The following is a 20085-nucleotide window of genomic DNA, read 5'->3' on the forward strand; positions in this document are numbered from 1 at the left end:
ATCTTTTCTACCGTACCATACCATACCATAGAGTAGTGGAGTACTCTATGTTCCACCGTCAATAACTGTTTCAGTCCCAAATACTCACTGACATTCCTACATGCTTTCTATATGGAGCCAAGAATGTAGGTGCAGATTCTTGAAACTAGGAGAGGAAAAACCTCAAGCAAGATCCTACACTAAGGAACTGCTGGCAAGGCTATGGAGGTTGATTAACAATCTAAAGCAGGCACGTAAGCTATAAAAAATAGAGGAGCACAATATATCTACTCAGGTCAAGGTGCAAAAGGCCTTGTGGCCACTTCTTTTATCCCTATCCCTATGGAGCCAAGGAATGACACCTTCAATTAAATGAGATCGAACAATCTTTCTCTACATGCTGGACACATACACGGGCTTTGGCCCAAAAGTAAATGCCCGTGTCAAGCTCGTATGGCTTATTCTTAATCATGTGAGGATGACCCTTCTTCTACGTCCTGAGGGTCACCTATCAACAATGATACATGAGAAAAAAATTGAAACTAGTTGTAAAAAAGTAAGTTTCATTTAAAATTTCCTTTATAACAAATTGTGGAAAGACAAACAAAAAAAAGTACTATTTGACTACATTACACACCATAAAATACTTCAAAGATGCTTGTTACTATGTATGTATATATATATATATANATATATATACTAGTTACGTAAATTATGATAAATGAGAATGAATTTGTACAGTCTTTTTGAACTAATAATTTTTCCTCAAATAGTATATGATGGATAGGAGTCCTAAAGTACCTAGGTTATCAAACTTGTTATCTCAATAGTACAAGGTGATTAAAAAAATAATTTAGATGTATAGATGAATGATAGATGAATATTCTTTTTGTTAAAATAGTGAATCAGTTGGTTTATTGCTTGAAAAGTAGTAAAATGATTTAGCAACAGCAACATACAGTTTTTTTTTTCTGTGGAGCCCTCTCAAAATACATAAAATCCTGGAATCGAAGGAAGTCATGATTGTTTTCTTTCTTTCACATATTGGGAATATAACAAAAAATAATATAATTCAATTTATCACTTACGAGGAGGAAGCACAAGGACATTATGAGTGCTTTCTCGATAGAGTCGGCTTCACTTGGAAAAGTGATTTCAAAAATATCAGCATCGTCTATATTTTGGGCAAGACATTCAAAGCACCATCCGCGCCATTGTTTTTTAAGAAATCCCACTTTTTCACCTTCGCTGGAGTATATCTATGAAATATAATTTTATGCAGTCATTATCATTATAATTTTCTTAAAATGAGCATAAAAACTAAAAACCTTAAATTTAATAGAACCGCAAAAATTCATTTTGCATATAGGACCTTTGACTTTATAAATTTTCTCACGGATCATGTTAAAAACTGCAAACTGTGGTTGGATGGGGTTCCACTGTTGCTTGATATATCCGATTTGTACTTTTATCGGCGAAAAAACGTCTAGCCGCTACAGGGGAACAAACAAGATTTCTGCATATAAAAGTGGTATCTTTTAAAGTGCAAAATGTACCTGGAGAAAGCATGGACAACAGCATGACTGAAAACGAAAAGGTCGTGTGATTCGAATTAACTCCCCAGCGTCGTGTGTCAGTAATTTTATAGTAAAAGGTCTATTCGATATGCAACAGTTCCTAAAAAGGAATGTAGATACCTCATTGGCTCTGAAAAGAACTTGCCCTTGTGTAGTTTGGACTGTATATTTGTTCGAAGTTTCTATTTGTGTAACAACTGAAAAAAAAAATTCAAGTGTTATAGAATTTTAATAAAATAAAATTCAATTCTTTTGTCTCACGTTCTAGAACGTTCAATTCTTGTTTAATTATTATGTTTTTCTTGTCTTTTAAGATTGCAATCATCCGCGGATCTCCTTCGATGCTTTCTAAATAAAAATTAGAATTCAAATGCACATAAAATTAATTAAAATTTTGCTCTAGGCAATACAATTTTATTTTGTTTTTTATAATAATGGTCCCTATCAATTTATTTTACAATTTTATTATAAGAAAGTTTGTACAATTACTGATAAACTAGGACTTCTGCAAAAATTATGTATAATTACTGATTTAGCAGTCAACCAACAATTCCAGCTTTTGTAATTTACAATAAAATACCGTCAGACCTTGAGAATCACCAACCCCGGGTGATGGCAGTCCAGTGTCAGACCTCAGCCTTATCCGTCATACTTATGACTGCTCACGGCAATCCGAGATAATCACCTACTTCAGTTTTTGCCGACTGGGGTCAGACTTTGGTCTTATACGTCCTGCCATCAAAGTAAGGCTTGAGGGCTGTCAACAGCTAGGTCATTTCAATTCCCAAAGCATGCAGGTTTTAAATTTAAACATACTCATACTCTCACTCACTTTTAAATACGTTATTTCCTATTTAAATATCCTTCACTCACGCAGGGTCGTAGAGTCCATCATTTATGCCTACTACTAATCTAAGGGTCGATGGGGTACTCAATATTCTGCTCCTCTCAATTTACAATACATGAGATATCTGTCAGAACAGAATAGAAATTTTTTATTTATACATATATACATATATACATTGAATAAAATATTTTATTGGAGTTTTTATCTAGTGACACTTACCTCCACCTGGTTGTTACAATAAAATTATTAATACATATTCTTTATTCTCCTGTCGAAGTACCTGTCGTCCTAACTAATAACTATTGTATATCGAAAGCAAAATATACTAAAAATGGGGGAAAAAATGGGCAAAGATAATGAAAAATTAATCGAGAGAAATCAAAGCCACTAACAAGCCGAGACTGGTTAGGTCTGGTAAGGTTGGATGCTCCTGGTTCTGCCCTAGCATCAATAAAAGGGAATCAATTCCTCTGCCGATATCAATTTATTCGGCAGAATTATTAGCAATTAAGGCAGAGTTAACTTTCTTTACACTCAACCTTCCTACAACGAATCACATTATAATTTGCACAGAGAGCCTCAGTGCAATCTAGTGCTTGCAAAACACAGTTATTAACATCAAAAATTATTTTGTAGCTGACAAAAAAGATTGTTAACAACTTTTCCACTTTTTTTAAAAAAAAGGTCTCTTTCGTGTGGATTAAAGGACCTACAGGCCGACAAACTTGCAAAAAATGCCACACCTTGAATCATAAAGATCCCTTATACAGACCTTTTTCAAATATTGGAAACAAGAATTCAAATAAAATGGCAAATTGAATATTCTACCTCAGGTAAGGGAATGGCTTATAAAACATTATTTCCACTTGTGAAAAGAAAACCGTGGTTTAACAAACAAGACATGGCAAAAAAATACAACCACCATACATTGGTTAAAAACAAACCATGGCATCTGCGCAGCGTATCTTCACAATATTGGCATAAAACAACACACACAAAGGAGGACCTAACGCACACAATGTTTCACTTTAGCCAACATTCGTCAGCCAGAAATAAATTCTACCAGGATCTGGAGAAAGAAGGAGTAGAACACCCAACTACGGAAAGTAGACCTCTATTCAAGAATCCCAGTGTGTAGAACTTGATAATAAAATTATTCAGAAATCGTGAGAATCTTCGACTAACGGTCACTAATTACCACACACTTGATAATAAAATTTTTAAATGCTGTGACTGTGGAAATATAATATGAACTGTTTAAATTGTATATATTCTTTGTAACATGGCTGTATAATTTTTTGATGCCAAAAAAAAATTTAAAAAATGTTGCAGTANAAAAAAAAAAAAAAAAAAAATGTTTGGAGGAAATGGTACTGACCAGACTATAAATAGAGTATTACTGATGACAATGGTCTCCTGTTGTCTCGGTGGTCCAGGAATAAAAAAATAAATACATAAATAAATATAAAAAAATAAACTATAGTTACCAATTTGGCATCAGATTGTGCTAGTAATAGCCTTAAAAAAATTAATATTACTTCTCAGACATGTTCCACGCCGTCAGCATGTTTGTCACATTTTGCACTTCTGAAATATTGAGGCCAGTCTCAAGCCTCAGAAACTTATTCTGTACAGCCTGCAGCCTTCTTGCAAGTGAGACTTCAGAAAAGGCATGCCTGTAGCATCAGCCTGACCCCCTTATGCAGCAGAAGTTTAATGGCCGATGACAAATGGACTGGCGAGCAGGGGGAGAGTCCGCGAATTGAGATATTTATTTAATACAATAAAACAGCCCTGCTTCCTCCAAGTCAGAATAGGGAACCCAAATACTTGCTGCTGTGCTCAAGGACAATGACCTGCCATGCTCACCACCTCTAGCACAACCATCTCATTTTACATGAATTGAAACTATGCATATTTTATTTAATCAATTTAATATTTTCAATATCATCCGTACTCATTATCTAAATACAGCCAAGGAATGACACCCTTCAATTTTATAGGACTGAGCATCAATCAGAAACGTACATAGGCTTTGGCAGTAAAGGCATCTGTGGCCTATTCTTAGTCAATTGAGTACAATCCCTCTTTGATTTATATACACCGAGAGCCGCCTATCAACTGAGCTCCTGATATGTAAGATCTTCTCTGCTGATCCAGCCCACTGATGATTTCTTTTTAAGCATAGTTTTAAGTTCAGAGAGTCGTATCTCAGTGGTTGGTTTGTAAGTAAAAGAAAATGTTGGAAAGCACTTTGCAAATTTGTACCCTAAATAGGTCTTATAATTATAAAAAAATTGATAACAAATGAAATATTTATGCTAGCTTTTTTTATCCTTCTCCCGGACGTTAAAAGGAAATGTTGATTGATTTAAGAAATTTATAAATTAAATCCAAGACCTTCATGTTGTTATTTGCCAACAGTGTTTCAAGATTTATTGGGCCCATTATACCGGGGTCCCTATACAGATCATCCAATAATTGTTTCCTCTGGTTATCGTACTTTGGGCATTCTAATATTAGATGACTGGGATTTGATGGACTGTCGCATGTTGGACAGTTAGGGGAAGTGGTTATTCCAATTCTATGCCTATAACTCCCCCACAGGCCATGATTAGTTTTGATTCTGAAAATAGTAGAGTAGAATTCCTTTTGCCTGCCTCCTTCCAAAAACCACGGCTTTGCTTTAAGCTTTGGAAATAAAGCTCGATAGTAATTGCCAGCTGTTGCTGAGCTGTATTCTTTATCCCATAGATTGGAACACAATTTGTTGAAAAAAATTTTTCCGTCTGTTTTAGGAACTTTCAACTGATGGGGGTACACCATATACAGTGGCCTCCTTCGCCAACGCGTCCACTGTTTTGTTATGAAGAATACCCGCATGACCTTTAATCCAGCATATTATCACAGTTTTTCCATCTTTTTTTAGCTCAAAGATCTTTCGGTAAACATCAGCAATGATATAATTATTAACTTTGCAGCTTGGGGATACATTACTTATACTATCTACAGCGCTTCGACAGGCCGTTAATATGCAGAATTTAGTTTCATTCCTTTTTTTATATATTCAAGCGCTTTAGCTATGGCGGTTAATTCCGCAGTGAAGACAGTAACTGAGTTTGGCAGAGCATACTGTTCTTCATGTTCACTTTTGTAATCGAAAATCGGCTAAAATGTTCAATTTTAATAAGAAAATAATTGTGATACAAAACTAGCCTTTTAATCGGATCAACTCCACCCATGCAGAGATACAAAATGCTTATTGTATTCATGTAAAAGCTGCTTTCCCATCACAATTGATCTATATGGATGGGTCAAGGAGCACTGACAGAGTAGGTGCTGCCTTTTTATAAGAATAAAAAAGTAAATTTTTCTCTCTACAACTTGTGCAGAGTTGCTAGCAATAAAGACCTCAACATTTTCTACTTCCGTACTACAAAAGTTCTGACCCTCTAAGCAATCTTTCTATTAAAGACTAGGCAATCCAGTAAGTCAGGAAATTTTAATAGTTATAAAAAATTTATCTAAAATAATAGAGGTAAGCTTTTTATGGATACGAGTACACAGTGGCATACTCAGAAATGAACAGGCTGATTGTGTTGCCAAAATGGGTGCTAAAGAAGGATTTCTAATAGAAAAAGTCCCCCAAAGATATTAACAATCATTTCAAAGAAACTAAAATAACTGGAAATTACAGCTGGTGACAATGGAAAACAGCAATCCTAAAATACAGATAGGAAGAAATCGTACTTGCTAGGTTGTGAATCGGTCACTTCAGGCCATGGGCACCTGGCTAGGGAACTGCCGGCTCAATGACACGCAGAGAGGTAGTAACTATAAAGCATTTGCCTGCTTTGTGGAAAATATGTGCTTCTATGGGTCAAATATGGTTTATGGGAAATTCTAGGTGATTGTCAAAAGGTGCAGATTGTTGGAAGTTTTACGTGGGACTGAACTGATAAACTTAATTTAATTTTTTTTGGGTAAATAATTTGATGTATGAATAATTTAATGGGGGGAAACCTATGTATGAAACATTTAAATAAAATCTCATATATCATAATTTTTTTTTTAAATGGCTCTGCGCATTCGAACCCTGTTTTTAAAGCAAATTTCACCATTTTTGATAAATAAATTTACAGTAGTTAATATAATATCAAAACTAAATACAGTGTGTCCATAGTCTTTTCCCTATCAATGAGCATCCCTAGCGATGAGTTTTATGATTTATGAGTTATTTATTTATTACTACTAATTGTTAAGTTCTTATTTCCTGGAACCTTTGCTATTTGGCTTGATACAATATAATTTATTTTAACAAGAAAACACTTGTTCCAAACATTACCACATGTTCAACATTTATTAAAATGATACAATCAACAGTTTAACTTTTGCAAAACTTAATTGCGGATGTTCTTTTTCCTCTTATTTTATTTTGACATTTCCAAATTTTAAAATTGGATTTTTTTTTTTAAATTGTGAATATTTAAGGCGATGTAATTCATGTAGGTACGGTCTCGCAAGAAAACTCATTATTCAGAACTTTTATGCAGCATTTATGAACAAATATAAACAGAAAATGTAATAATTAGGTAATTATTTTTTAATGATAGCTTCACACTGCCAAATTATCTCAATTGTTCTAAGATATTATCTATCTATCGTATTAGGTATCTAAAAGATAAAGTAATTCATTTATTTTATTTAGATGTGAGATAAAAGACAATGTCAAGTGAACAGGTGCTTTATTGAAAACAGGTGCTTTAAAAAATTAAATAACAAAATCAATCTGTTACAAAATATTCTGAGCTTCTCTTTTCAATTAAAGTTGGTTTTACTGTATTGTTGAAATTATGACAGCACCATTTTTCAAATTTGTAATCATCTATGGTCTGTGGAAGTTTTTTAAGAAAGCAATTGGGTTCAAAGAAGGAATGAGAGTCAATAGTCATAAGAGAAAAATTTAACGTTTAATATATTTTTTTTTGTTTTAATTAACTTGCATACGCATGTATAAATACAGAATTTTTTTTTTAGATAAATTAAATTATATTGTCAACATTTGCTTTTTTTAATATATTCATACACTTATTATAATTTGGTATATGCATTATTTATTTAATTATTTGCGGTATGTTTTAAGAGGTAAAAGCATATGTTATTTTATGTGTTTAAATAAATTAAATAAAGCGTAAAAAACTATAAATGATACAAATCATCGATAAATATATGAAATATCTTATTGTATGATTATCAGCATAAATGCAAAGGCTGTACATTTTTCAAAAATAGGAAAGAATTTTAAGTTTAAGTTAAGAGTTTTGAATGCTTATGACTTATCATGGTTTAGATGCACAGAAGAATTTACCATAATCCACAGAATCCATTTTCCTTGTTGTTAATCTTCTCAAAGAACATGTAATCCTAAAAAGTTAAAGGGCTTTATTATAAGCTCGGTTTTAATTTTGACTAAAATTCTATTGTAATTTTGAATTTTTTTGTAATTTTGAAATTTTTTTGTATTTCGAATATTTTTTTTTTTTTTTGACCATATGGAAATGACTCACAATCAAGAAACATGCTCCAAGCATCACTGCTTTCATTCTGACATCTAGGTCTACAGGAAATGTGACGCCAAAATAGTCTGCATCTGTGAAAGCCTCTCTCAATAACCCACTCCACTGTTTAGTGATTTTTCCAACTGTAGTCGCACCGTCAAGTGCTAGGATCTAAAAAGAATCAAGCAGAAACTTTGTTAAATTGGAATTAAAGCTAATAGACGATTTGTCGATTTATAACAGTATATTGTACTAAGCCAAAATTTAAAAAAAAAAATCAGTTTTTTTAACCTTGAATTCAACATCACCACAAATGCTGAACGTGCAAATTGGCCCCTCAATTTTAAGAACCGTATCACCTGCAGCATTTTTTATGTCAAAGGATGGTGTAAATACGCTCCAATTCTGCTGCACACTCCCGACCAAGCATCCGATCGGTGAGAAGACTTCCATGTGCTTCACAAAAGAAAAGTTTATCAGTACAAACATTTACTTAACAGTTCAAAATTGATAATTATTACCTGCATGCAACAAGGGAATAAACATGACTGGCAGGCTAAAGGGCGGACTAGGTGGATCACTTCATTTTTAAAGTTGTCCAGGATTTTCATTTCAAAAGGTCTGTTGGTTCCACAACACAATCTGTTGCAACAACCAGAATCTTCGACTGCATAATAAACCTTTTGGCCCAAACTGTTTTTCACCGTGAACTTATTTTTTGTCTCGAAACCTGTGAAAGCTGAATAACCAACAATTAAAATGTTTTCTGTTATCGAATCTAGCACGTTTACCTTCAAGCAATTCAACTTTCTGGTGAACGAGAAGCTGATCAAGAGTAGTCAGGTATTCCAAGCCAGGCGGGCAATCGTTTGGCCTCAAATGCGGCACATTCATCCAACCATCTAGTATAGAATCAGAATTAGTTTATATTTTTATATTTTGTACAGAAACATAAGTATTAAGGATTATACAGGATGAATTCAACTTTTGCCCCCTTTTTTTAAGTAAACTTTTATGTTTTGTCTAACTTTTCACGAGTTTAGTTATAACTCTTCACGATAGCCGCAAATGGCTTAACTTTTTCAAATGACAATATACTGATCAATCCATTAGATTTCGTGGTAGCATGGCAAAAAAGAGGGAAAATTCAAAAGGTTGGGTTGAGATGGGAAGTGTCCAAGTGGATCAAAGTCACGACAGCTCAAGTGGTAGAGCAGCAGCATATTTAGCCGAAGATCGTGAGTTCGAATCCCGGTCGTGACACTGACTTTTTTATCTCAACCAATACCTTACATAAAATATACTGATCAAAACACATTTTTTGCAAGAATTTTCAATGTTGCAAACAGTTTTTAGGTATGGAGAACTTATTTAAGTTATTCGCAAAAAAATTATTTCCAAACATTGTTTTTTGTACAAACATAATCTTCACCGAGAAATAATTTATTTATCATTTAAATTGGGGGCCATGATAGTCGAGTGGTCAGTACGATTCTCAGCTCATGGTTATGGGTTTCCCATTGGCCATCCCTGGCCTTTTTTCACCCTCCCCTTCCCCCCCCCAAAATCTATATATGCTGAAATATCAACATACGTGTACTCTGTCTAATATGTAAATCATATGGACATAAAAAATCATTTTAATTGATAGTAAATTGTTTCACATTTTTCAAAACTTCCAAATTAAAAATTGTTCGCACAGTCGAAAATTCAATGTTACAATTGCTTTTTGAAATAGTTAAGCCCCTATTATATATCATCACTATCCTGAAGAGTTGGATCAAATTTTAGAGGAACTAGACAAAAAATAAGTTCATATGTCTTGGGGTGTTTACAAACAACACTCCAATAACAAAAAATTATTAATTACAAAAACACAAGCTGGAAGTTTTGAAAAGGCTGGACAAAGAGGAAAGTAGTTTAGTTTGGTCATTTCTGATCATTTTAGTCTGTCAGGTGCATTTCTCCATTTTGATTTGCATTTGAAATCAGTCGAATACTGTTTCCAGTTCTCAATGGAAACTTCTTATTTATTTCAACTGCTGAAATCATTATGCCACATCTATCTAATCCATCTCTCAGATTCTTCAGTGCTCCTACTTTTCCTAAACTATGTTCTAAATCGCTATCCAATGGCAATTTCCATGTCCTCACTTAAGTTGTCCCTTTTTAAATGGATTTCAAACTCAAATTCTATTTTTAATTAAATTCTATTTTTTATATGTTTTTTATTTTAAACAAGAGAGAGTTGTTAACCCTAAGCTAAACTCCCGTTAACTTAGAGGACCGTTTACTATTATGCGAGGATCTCTTAGGGGTGGTAGCTCTAAGGTGTAATGTGAGTGTAATGAGTGCTGGTCTGGCGATATATGATGTAATGAACTTTCTACCCAAATAGCTTCAGATTTAATTTTTTTAAACTAAGATAATTATTAAAAACAATGAGAAAAGGAATACCAAACTGCAGGTCCATCATCTGGCAATTTTCAAGAGAAAATCTCACAATTTAAGGGTGAAAGTGCTGCAAAATTAAGAGTAGTTTGTGGGCAATACTTCATAATTGGCCATTAATACAATTTACAAGTAACTGAAAAATACATAAAATATGTATTTTCAAGCTAAAAAATTTCTTCTCAGCCAACCAAAATGTGTACGAAATGAGGTGGACATTCAGAGTACTGAGACTACAATGCATAAATGTTTGTTCCTAACGAAGGAAGAATGAGGCATTCTTCGGGATGGCTGTATTACAAGAAATTGTAAAGAAAGTGTGGCACTATTAGTTAACGGTCATATTAACCCTCTGGGTGTGGTTGTTTTTGAAAAAAGCCCATTTGTAAATATGTTGAGTTCGAATGCAGGGCCTCTGAATTTGAACCTGGGACACCTATACTGATAAAGTGGGCGTATTTTACAATGATAAGTATCAAAACCTAAACCACTGCCGCCCCTAAATTTACTGTTAATATCATTTGTCCTATTTAATTACCTTTGTTCCTCTTCAGAAATCAATCGTGAATATTTGTCATGCCTTGAATGGAATTTGTGCTTTACAATGCTGCAGTGTTCAACCACTCTTCTATAAATTTGGATCAGACGATTTCTCAGTGTAAACTCTTTTTTATAATACCTCTTTTTTGACATTTTCTCATTTCTTATTAAATAAAACAGTTTCAAGACAATTCATAGAGTTTACATGCCATAAGATAAGGTAGCGTTTATTTGGCATTGATAACATTTTATCTTCACAGCAAATAATAGATTTAATTAGGACCAGTAAAATTATCATCACATTAGTGTTTGTTTCCAAATTAAATCATCACATCATTTTCATATCATTTCGCTGATAATACAATAGAAAATTGACATAATTGAAGAAAAAACTGGGGTGTGGCTCCACACACTCAGTTTAGTCAAACTTTCAGTTATTCTTTCAATCTGGATTCAGGCAAATTGACATACTGGACAAAAAATTTAGACTCGTCTCCTGAATATATTAAAAGTAAGTGCAAAAACTGCACCTAGTAGGTTGAAAATAAGATGCTGATTATTTCAAGAAAATTCTATTGTGTGAGTTTGTTCACATCTTCGTTTTTGGAAAGTTGTCTGAATTCTAAATCAAATTTATATTTTATGTCTAATTTATTTATCTGTTATTAAGTAATCAAAAATGCTCCAAATCTGCAATATTCTTCAAATATTCAAAAATATTCTGAATAAAATTTGAACAATGAATGGAAGTATGATTTGAAGAAATATCTGATCATCATCAGATCATCAATTACAATGCAATTACGAACAAATCCAGGGTGTCAGGCAACACACGTTACAAACTTTGCCAGTGAATTTCAAACCTCCAGAGTGACAAGAAAGTTCATATGAATCATGGTCCAATTCTTAACCCTTTCGTAGATATTCAACTTTTTATGTTATTTCCATCTATCTACATTTTACCTGGTAAATCTATTCATAGCTCTTGAATTATTTGTTTTTGGAGAAATAAAAAAAATCATTAAATAGCCTTTAAGAAGGCACCCTTTTAGAACTTTCAATTTAAGTTTAAAAAAACTTAATCTTTCAAAAACTTCTAACCTCATTGGAAAAATTCATGGTAGAGCTTGGCAATTTTCATAAAAACTTCTTTGATTAATAAGCTTTCTAGTGGTAAACTATTTTATTCAAGTACATCAAACCAAAATGCAGAAATTTTATGCTAAATGGGGAAAAAAGTGGTGATAGTATGAAAAAAGAGAATAGGGTTAATGTAGCAATTCTTTTTGTACTGGGAAAAATTTATTTCTCAACTTTAACAAAAGCAAAAGCACAAAAAGAAAGAAAAATGAAACAAAACATATAAAAAAAGGAAACAATAAACATAGCAAACAACCAAAGTGGTAAAATTAAATAAAATATCTACACAAAACACAGGCAAAAAATCGTATATAAAAAAGACTTTAACCTAATAAAAAAACACGCAAAAAAGGAAAATTCGCTTAAAAATAAAAAAGAATATATACAAAAAGAGACAATAAACATCATGTACAATCAAATCTACTTCCTAACTCTATCTTTTGTATGTGTTTTGTTTCATTTTTCTTTCTTTTTGTGTTTTTTTTATTTTTTTATTATGTTAAAGTTAAGATATAAATTTTATCCAGAACAAAAAGATGAATTACTACATCAAAACCACACCCCTTTTTCACACCATCACCACTTTTTTCACATTAGAATAAAATTTCTGCATTTTGGTTTGATGTAATTAAAGAAAATTATATACCATTAGAAAGCTTATTAAACGAAGAAGTTTTTATGAAATTTTCCAAGCTTATATATTTTTACAATGAGGGTGGACATTTTTTTTACAAATTTTCTATTTAGAAGTTTTTGAAAGATTTAGTTTTTTTAACAAAAATTAATTAGCACTAATTGAAAGTTCTAAAGGGTGCCTTTTTAAAGGAAATATAAACTTTTTTCAATTTTTTTGTTTTATTTTCCCAAAAACAAATAGTTCAAGAAATTCACAACGAAAAAGGTGGATAGTAGAAAAAAAAAAATTGAATATCTGCGAAAGAGTTGAGAATTGAACCCATGATTCATTTGAACTTTTTTGTCACTCTGGAGGTGCGAAATTCACTGGCAAAGTTTGTGTCGTCAACTGCCTGACACCCTGTACATAAGCGAAGCTGATACATTTGTAAAATATCTGGCTATTAAATTATTTCTATTAGGCCATTTATTAGAAGCATGGTAAATAGATTAAAAAATTATAATTATTTGGTTCAGGAGATTTTGGCATCCTGTGTAAGAAACAGGCACTTTTATTTCTGGAAAAAATTATTTAAATTATATATTCTTTTATATTATTACATTTTTTACTGTTTAAAAGATTATCCTTAATTACCTTATATTTACAAAAAATTAAAAGTGTCATATGGTTGCCTGCTTTTCAAAGCCTACTTAACTTTAAAATTGTTACAACCTATGGTGTCAATATTTACAATGTTATTACGCTTCCTCTTACTTTGAGCAGGATTACTATAAAAAGTAAACCTTTTTAAAGATCATATTTCAAATATTAAGTTTTTTAACATTTGTGTATATATTATATAAGCCTTGATATATTTTTTATTTGTGTTATTATTTACTATATGTCCAACTTCTGGACTTTAACACCACGATCCGGCCCTCTTACGCTGAAAATACAATAAAAACAAGATTAAAATTGGCAGAGAAACTCTCATAATTAGTCCTCAGAGGAGCTAACTTGTAGAAGGGTCGAATGACCCGATTGAGAACAGGCCAAGTGAGTGATGTTAACACATGAACACACTTTTGGGCCAAAACCCATGTCTGACAAGCAGAGAAAGGTTGCTCGATGTGACCACCTAATTGAAAGGTGCAATTCCTTGGCTCCATATAGAGAGGAATGCCGCCTGATATAAGAATGTGCTTGATTGGGGCAGCAAGTATCTGGGTCCCCTGTTCCGATTCTTGGAGGAACATTACACATACATACATTTCTGCCTCGGATTACCAGCAAATACTTTGTGGCCAATATGGCACTAAGATTGCCGACATTTACAATAACTTAATAATGAACCCATTTGAATCAATTGTTTGGTGCTGCTATTATACATAGGTAGCAGTAACCTTTTGGTCACCTGAAACTACTGGCCTAATCTTAGCCCTCTACTTACTTCACAAAGGGCTTTTTTTTCTTTTTTCTTTTTTCTCGAGGGTTCTTAACAGCAGAGGTAATATCAACCCTCGGGGTGCCGTTGTTTTTTTTTTTTTTAAAAGCCCATTTGTAAGTATGTCGGGTTCAAATGCAGGGCCGCTGGATTCAAACCCGGGACCTTTACCTTACAGTGATGAGCGCCGTGTCAACGCCTAAACCGTTACAGCCACCGACACTCCCCCTCAAAGGGCTTATTGTCAAAGTTTCTCACATGGAGCATGTTCGGTGACCATGACACACCATAACCGAAAGAAATCAATAATCTAAATGGTTACAATTAGTAAGAATTTCAAGGAGTTTTTCATTTTACATTTTGAATCTGTACTGGGTCCACACTCGCGGGTTTAGATGTTATTCAAATGTGTTTTGACTCTGTGCCATCTTCAGAGAGGCATTGACTGTTATTGTCCAGTCGACCATATTATTGTCTATTTCTGTTTATATTTTTAACATGATTATAACAATTCCAAAAGTATAATATCCAAATAGTGGGTAGCCATGTGACTCATTGCCATTTCTACGTTTTTTATTTTGTTTTTATTTTATATAAAATTATGGCAATTATTAAGGATAATGATAAATATTAAAAAATATAATGTTATGGTTTAGATGTTATTCAAATATGTTTTGACTTTGTGCCATCTTCAGAGAGGCATTGTCTGTTATTGTTCAGTTGACCATACTACTGTCTATTTCTGTTTACATTTTTAACATGATTATAACAATTCCAATACTATAATATCCAAAAAGTGGGTAACCATGTGACTCATTGCCATTTCTACGTTTTTTTATTTTGTTTTTATTTTATATAAAATTAAGGCATTTATTAAGGATAATGATAAATATTAAAAAATGTAATCTGTTGGGTGTCACAGATGAAAAACCACTTTAAATTACCTTTTGCATATTATCGTCAATTAAATTTCCATGGGCTCTGCCTGGATTTGAATTGTAGTAAATGGTCCTCCAAGTATAAAAAAAATTATTTACAGAAATAAAAGTTCATGATTATGGCATAATGATGTCCACATTTTAACACAAGTAAGTCTAATTTTTATTCTTCATATTTACCTCCTTACAATAAATGGCTCAATAAAAATAATTTAATTGAAATAATCCATAATGGAATAAAGAAGGACAACAAAATGAAAAGAAGAATAGTTCAAGTCAGGAAGAAACAATAACTAGCAATTAAGATTTCACCCACCTATGATTCTTCATCAAAATCATTGCGATTATTAAATCATGGAACATCAAGAATGAAATCAACTTAAAACAACCCAATGGGTACCGCCTGATACCAGATAGATTTCCCAAGGAGTTTCCCATGAAAACCTGTTCTTTGTATTACTCTAATTAATTTTGCAGAATTTTGTCTTAATATGTGCCAAAAATATGAAATATAACAAAGATAAAATTTTTCCTTGGAAGTCTGATGATAGTCAGAGGAAAATAATACTTCAAAAAAATCACAATCAAAAAAGAATGCCCAGAGTTATTGCAGTTGTGAACATATTCACTTATTTTCCTTGATGCACAGGCATTTCATAAATTCTAGGTTGATGCCTATGAAAAGCTCAAAATCACATGAAATTTAAACAAGAGTTTTACTAGAAAAAATTATACTTATTCACAGTTGATTCAAACTGGCATATCCTAAGTATATTACGTTGATCATACTAATATAACAAAAAACTAAATTTTGTTGTTTTTATTCAGACGTTTATTACTCACTGGGCTCAGGCTGTGTTTGTATAGGAGCTCCAACTCCACCAGTCGGTGGATAAGAATTCGGTGGTGGGACAAAACCCGACGTCGGTTGAGGATAACCTTGTTGCAGCAGCTGTTGCCCAGGCGCTGGCGGATAATTCTGAATCGGTACAGGTTGGTACCCAGGTGGTGGATAAGAGCCATCTGCTGGAGGGTAGCCCTGTGATGAATGGTAGCCTTGTGGTGGAGGGTACCCCTGTGGTGGAGGGTATCCTTGTGGCGGAGGGTATCCTTGTGGAGGAGGGTATCCTGTTAATGAAAACACACATTTATAATTGTCATGACAATTTACAATGGATGAATGTCCAAGAGCATATATTATAACTAGGTTTTAACCTAATGTTCTTATCTGGTATTTTAACCATTAATACAATATTAAGAGATTATATACAGATGAAATACAATGTCCTACAACTCCAATAAACTGTTATATACTAAATAAATTTGAAGGATAGGTAAATTCAATATCACATCAATCAAAAAAGAAACATTTACCCAGCTTTTAACAGCTCTATTATTTTTTATAATTACTCTATTATTTATTGGAATTTGAATTACAGTCCTCATAGCGAGGTAAACCTTAATCCAGCGTTAGACTTTGTTCTTGTCCATCCTTTGGGGTTGAAGACAAGTAAAATAACAAAACCACCACTGAAAATGACAAGAAGCCAAAACAATGAATCAATTATACGTATTTAAATCTTTTAATTATGTATTTCATTAACAAATTAATTTATTTTCAAAGTTTTTGTGTAATTGACAGGCATATCTTATGACAAAGTCAGTTCTGAGATATTGATGACAATTTCACGATTCAATGCAACTGTTTGTGCGTCAACCACTATTTTATTATCATCACATATACAAAATGATAAATCCAGAAATAAATAATATTTAGTTATTTGGAAAGGGAATTATTATGCCCGTGTCACTGACTAAAATACCTAAAGCATAAGATGACAAAAATTTTCTGTTTGCAATTTTATTAGATATCGGGCTGTCAACAAGATCCTCGGAAGTATGATTTTGAAGACCATGAGAAGGAAAATATTTAATCAATTCTTACACACAAAAAATTACTATGGGAACTAGCAATGCAGTTTTGGTCTATCAGATATGTTTAAAAATTTTAGTAAAAATAACATTGTGAAATTCGTCATGGGTCAGCCATGTGATGGGCCTGTATTGTGATCCTTTCGATCATTTTTGCCTGCCAATTTTTGCCGTTTTGGTCTATCAAATAGATATGAACTTGTCACCATCTTGAATGATTGGTTTCACGAATCATTTAAAAAAAATAATGTTGTCAACTTCAACTTGGGCTGCTGAATATGCGACTGTATTTTGGCTTTTCTATCATTTTTATGGGTTAATTCTTTCCGTTTTGGTCTACCATATATTTAAACTTCTTTTCACCTTAAATGGTTGGTTCCACCGAGCATCTGGCAAAAATATCTTTGTGAAATTTACACTTCTGGTCATGTAGCGACAAGCCTGCATTTTGGTCCTTTCCAATCATTCCTACTTGCCAACCCTTGTTTTTTTGGTCTGTCAGAAGTGTTTCAGCTTCTCACCTTATTGAGTGTGATTGGTTTGACCAAACATTTCTAAAAATGACATTGAAAAATTTTAAGGACTGCCATGTGATGGGCCAGTATTGTGATCCTTCCAATCATTTTTGCCTGCCAATTCTTGCTGTTTTGGTGCAGTTAAAATTTTAGTAAAAATAACACTGTGAACTTCAACTTGGGCTGCTGAATGAAGCGACTGTATTTTGGCTTTTCTGATCATTTTTATGTGTCAATTCTTCCCGTTTTGGTCTACCCATATGTTTAAACTTCTTTTCACTCTAAATGGTTAGTTCCACCCAGCATTTGGCAAAAATATCTTTGTCAAATTTACTCTTCTGGTCTGTGGAATGTCAAGCCTGCATTTTGGAACTTTCTGATCATTTCTACTTGCCAACCCTTTTTTTTGTCTGTCAGAAGTGTTTCAGCTTCTCACCATATTGAGTGTGATTGGTTTGACAAAACTTTTCTAAAAATGACATTGAGGAAATTCCTTTTAAGGTCTGCCCTGTATTGTGATTCTTCCGATCGTTTTTGCCTGCCAATTCTTGCTGTTTTGCTCTATCAGATACGTATAAACTTGCTACCATCTTGAATGTTTGGTTTGGCAAAGCGTTTAGTAGTAATAATGTTGTGAAATTCATCTTGGATCTGCCGAATGATGTGACTGTATTTGGGCTTTTCAGATCGTTTTTATGTTTTATGTTTCAACTTCTCACCATAATGAATGTGATTGGTTTGATGAAACATTTCTAAAAATGACATTGAGAAAATTCTTCTCCCATGTGATGGGCCAGTATTGGGATCCTTCCGATCATTTTTGCCTGCCAATTCTTGCTGTTTGGTCTATCAGTTATGTATAAACTTGCTATCATCTTGAATGGTTGGTTTGGCAAAGCATTTCTAAAAATGACATGGAGAAAAATCCTTTTAAGGTCTGCCATGTGATGGACCTGTATTGTGATCCTTCCGATCATTTTTGCATGCCAATTCTTGCTGCTTTGGTCTGTTAGAAGTGCTTTGGCCATTCGCCAAAATCACTGGTTTGTTTTACACCTTTGTATTTTAAAAAAAAAGTTCTTAAGATTTACAATGAACCATATGGTTGTGGTTTTATAAGGACCAGGCCATTTCAATAAAGAATTACTATGTTTTACCCGAAAATAAACACTTGACCACACCCTTACAACCAATACTGAAAATACTTCAAAAATAGGTAATTTCTGCAGTGATAACACTCATTAAAAATGAACTTGATAAATACTTGTCAGAAAAAATAAAACAAAAAAATGAAATAACGGAATACTTTTTTTTTACCTGGATAAGATTGTGAATTCTGATACATTGATAACGACAAATTTAAAAGTCTATCTCTTGCTTTGATCGCCTAGAAAAACAGCCATAAATTAACGAAAATAAGACGGTCCGTCACGTTTATTGTCAGTCAGGTAATTTCTTACTTCTTACGTTATTTGATCGTCTAAATCCCCGGAAAGACTGTGCAACAGTTTATAAATAGCAAAACAAATTTTATCGCAGTTCTAGATATCTACAACTATCTACCACGTCGCATGATTGTGCCTCCGCTTTTCAAAATTCAGACTTAAATTTTTTTATAGTCCATACTTTAAACCATCCCTAAACTTTAAATAAACCTGGTGTCAGGGTTTTTATATATTTTTAATAAACATACACTATGACTTACGTCCTCTAATTCTCTCTGTCTTTGCAAATAAGTATACAGTTTTTATAAAGACTAAATAAATAGTCGACAGCTTGGCAGACAATCAATAGAAAATGTAATTAAATTTATACGTTTGTAATTATGTCAAATAAAACTACAGTTATAGCAATATAGTTTGACCCTTTTGACCTGACGCGTTTAGGTTTTTCTATTTTCGATAGTTTATACTCTGACTCTCCCTGCTTATATCCTTGATACAGTACGATGTACTCTTTGATTCGATAACATTATTAATGTTTGTTGGTTAACGATCATTTTGGTCTGTCAGGTCTGTAAGGGTAGGCACACTGATTTACCACTGAAGATGGCGTTAAACTATAGGTTCATCACTTATTCCTCAAGGAGTAATCTCACACCATAATTCTGGTAAAGTGACAAATACTTTCTTAAAACAAATATCAATTTTCGTCCTTGCTTCTTTTTTTGTTGGATATTTCTCGTCTGGATTGTAAAAACTTTTCCACATCTTTATTTTCTACAAATTTCCATCAATTTTCTTTCACCTGTAGAAAATTTAAGTTACCAATTAGCTATCTATTATTAAAAATGAATTCTGTACCCGCTGGGTAAAAGTGTAAATATAAAAAATGCAACTTTTTCAGAATTGCGATTTTCAAGAATTTTGGTACAAATCCGATTTTTGTAGTAACGTTTTTTCGTTTTCCTTCACCCGGTTTTTATATGTTTCTACATTAATGATCACTTCTGATAAAGAAGAATAAATAGTGGACAGCATGGCAGAGGTACAACAGTAATTTAATAATTCAATTTAAACCACATCCCTGATTCTGGTATAGTTTGGTC

The 20085-nt window shown here is 32.9% G+C and overlaps 1 protein-coding gene across 5 annotated transcripts; it reads right to left on the reverse strand.

Moving 5' to 3' along the window:
* Positions 1-1319: 1319 nt before the first annotated feature.
* On the reverse strand, positions 1320-19103 carry LOC106670248 (phospholipid scramblase 2). Of its 5 annotated transcripts, none has more exons than XR_002909903.1 (11): positions 18998-19103; positions 18855-18924; positions 15934-16218; positions 8753-8863; positions 8483-8700; positions 8253-8417; positions 7971-8132; positions 7772-7827; positions 1818-1904; positions 1536-1753; positions 1320-1472 (listed from the first exon to the last, which is right to left on the reverse strand). XR_002909903.1 is itself a non-coding variant. In XM_024225192.1 (9 exons), coding segments are annotated over exons 2-9 (1026 nt in total). In that variant the 5' UTR covers positions 18883-18924; positions 18998-19103; the 3' UTR covers positions 2413-2526. The 5 variants fall into 5 exon arrangements, 3 of the variants coding, with proteins under 3 accessions (XP_024080960.1, XP_014255896.2, XP_024080959.1); XR_002909904.1 differs by lacking the exon at positions 1320-1472 and adding an exon at positions 2430-2527; XM_024225192.1 differs by lacking the exons at positions 1320-1472; positions 1536-1753; positions 1818-1904 and adding an exon at positions 2413-2527.
* Positions 19104-20085: the final 982 nt, after the last annotated feature.

This window comes from Cimex lectularius, unplaced genomic scaffold (genome assembly GCF_000648675.2).
Source record: "Cimex lectularius strain Harlan isolate CLEC.00 unplaced genomic scaffold, Clec_2.1 scaffold94, whole genome shotgun sequence".
NCBI classification, from domain to species: Eukaryota; Metazoa; Arthropoda; class Insecta; order Hemiptera; family Cimicidae; genus Cimex; species Cimex lectularius.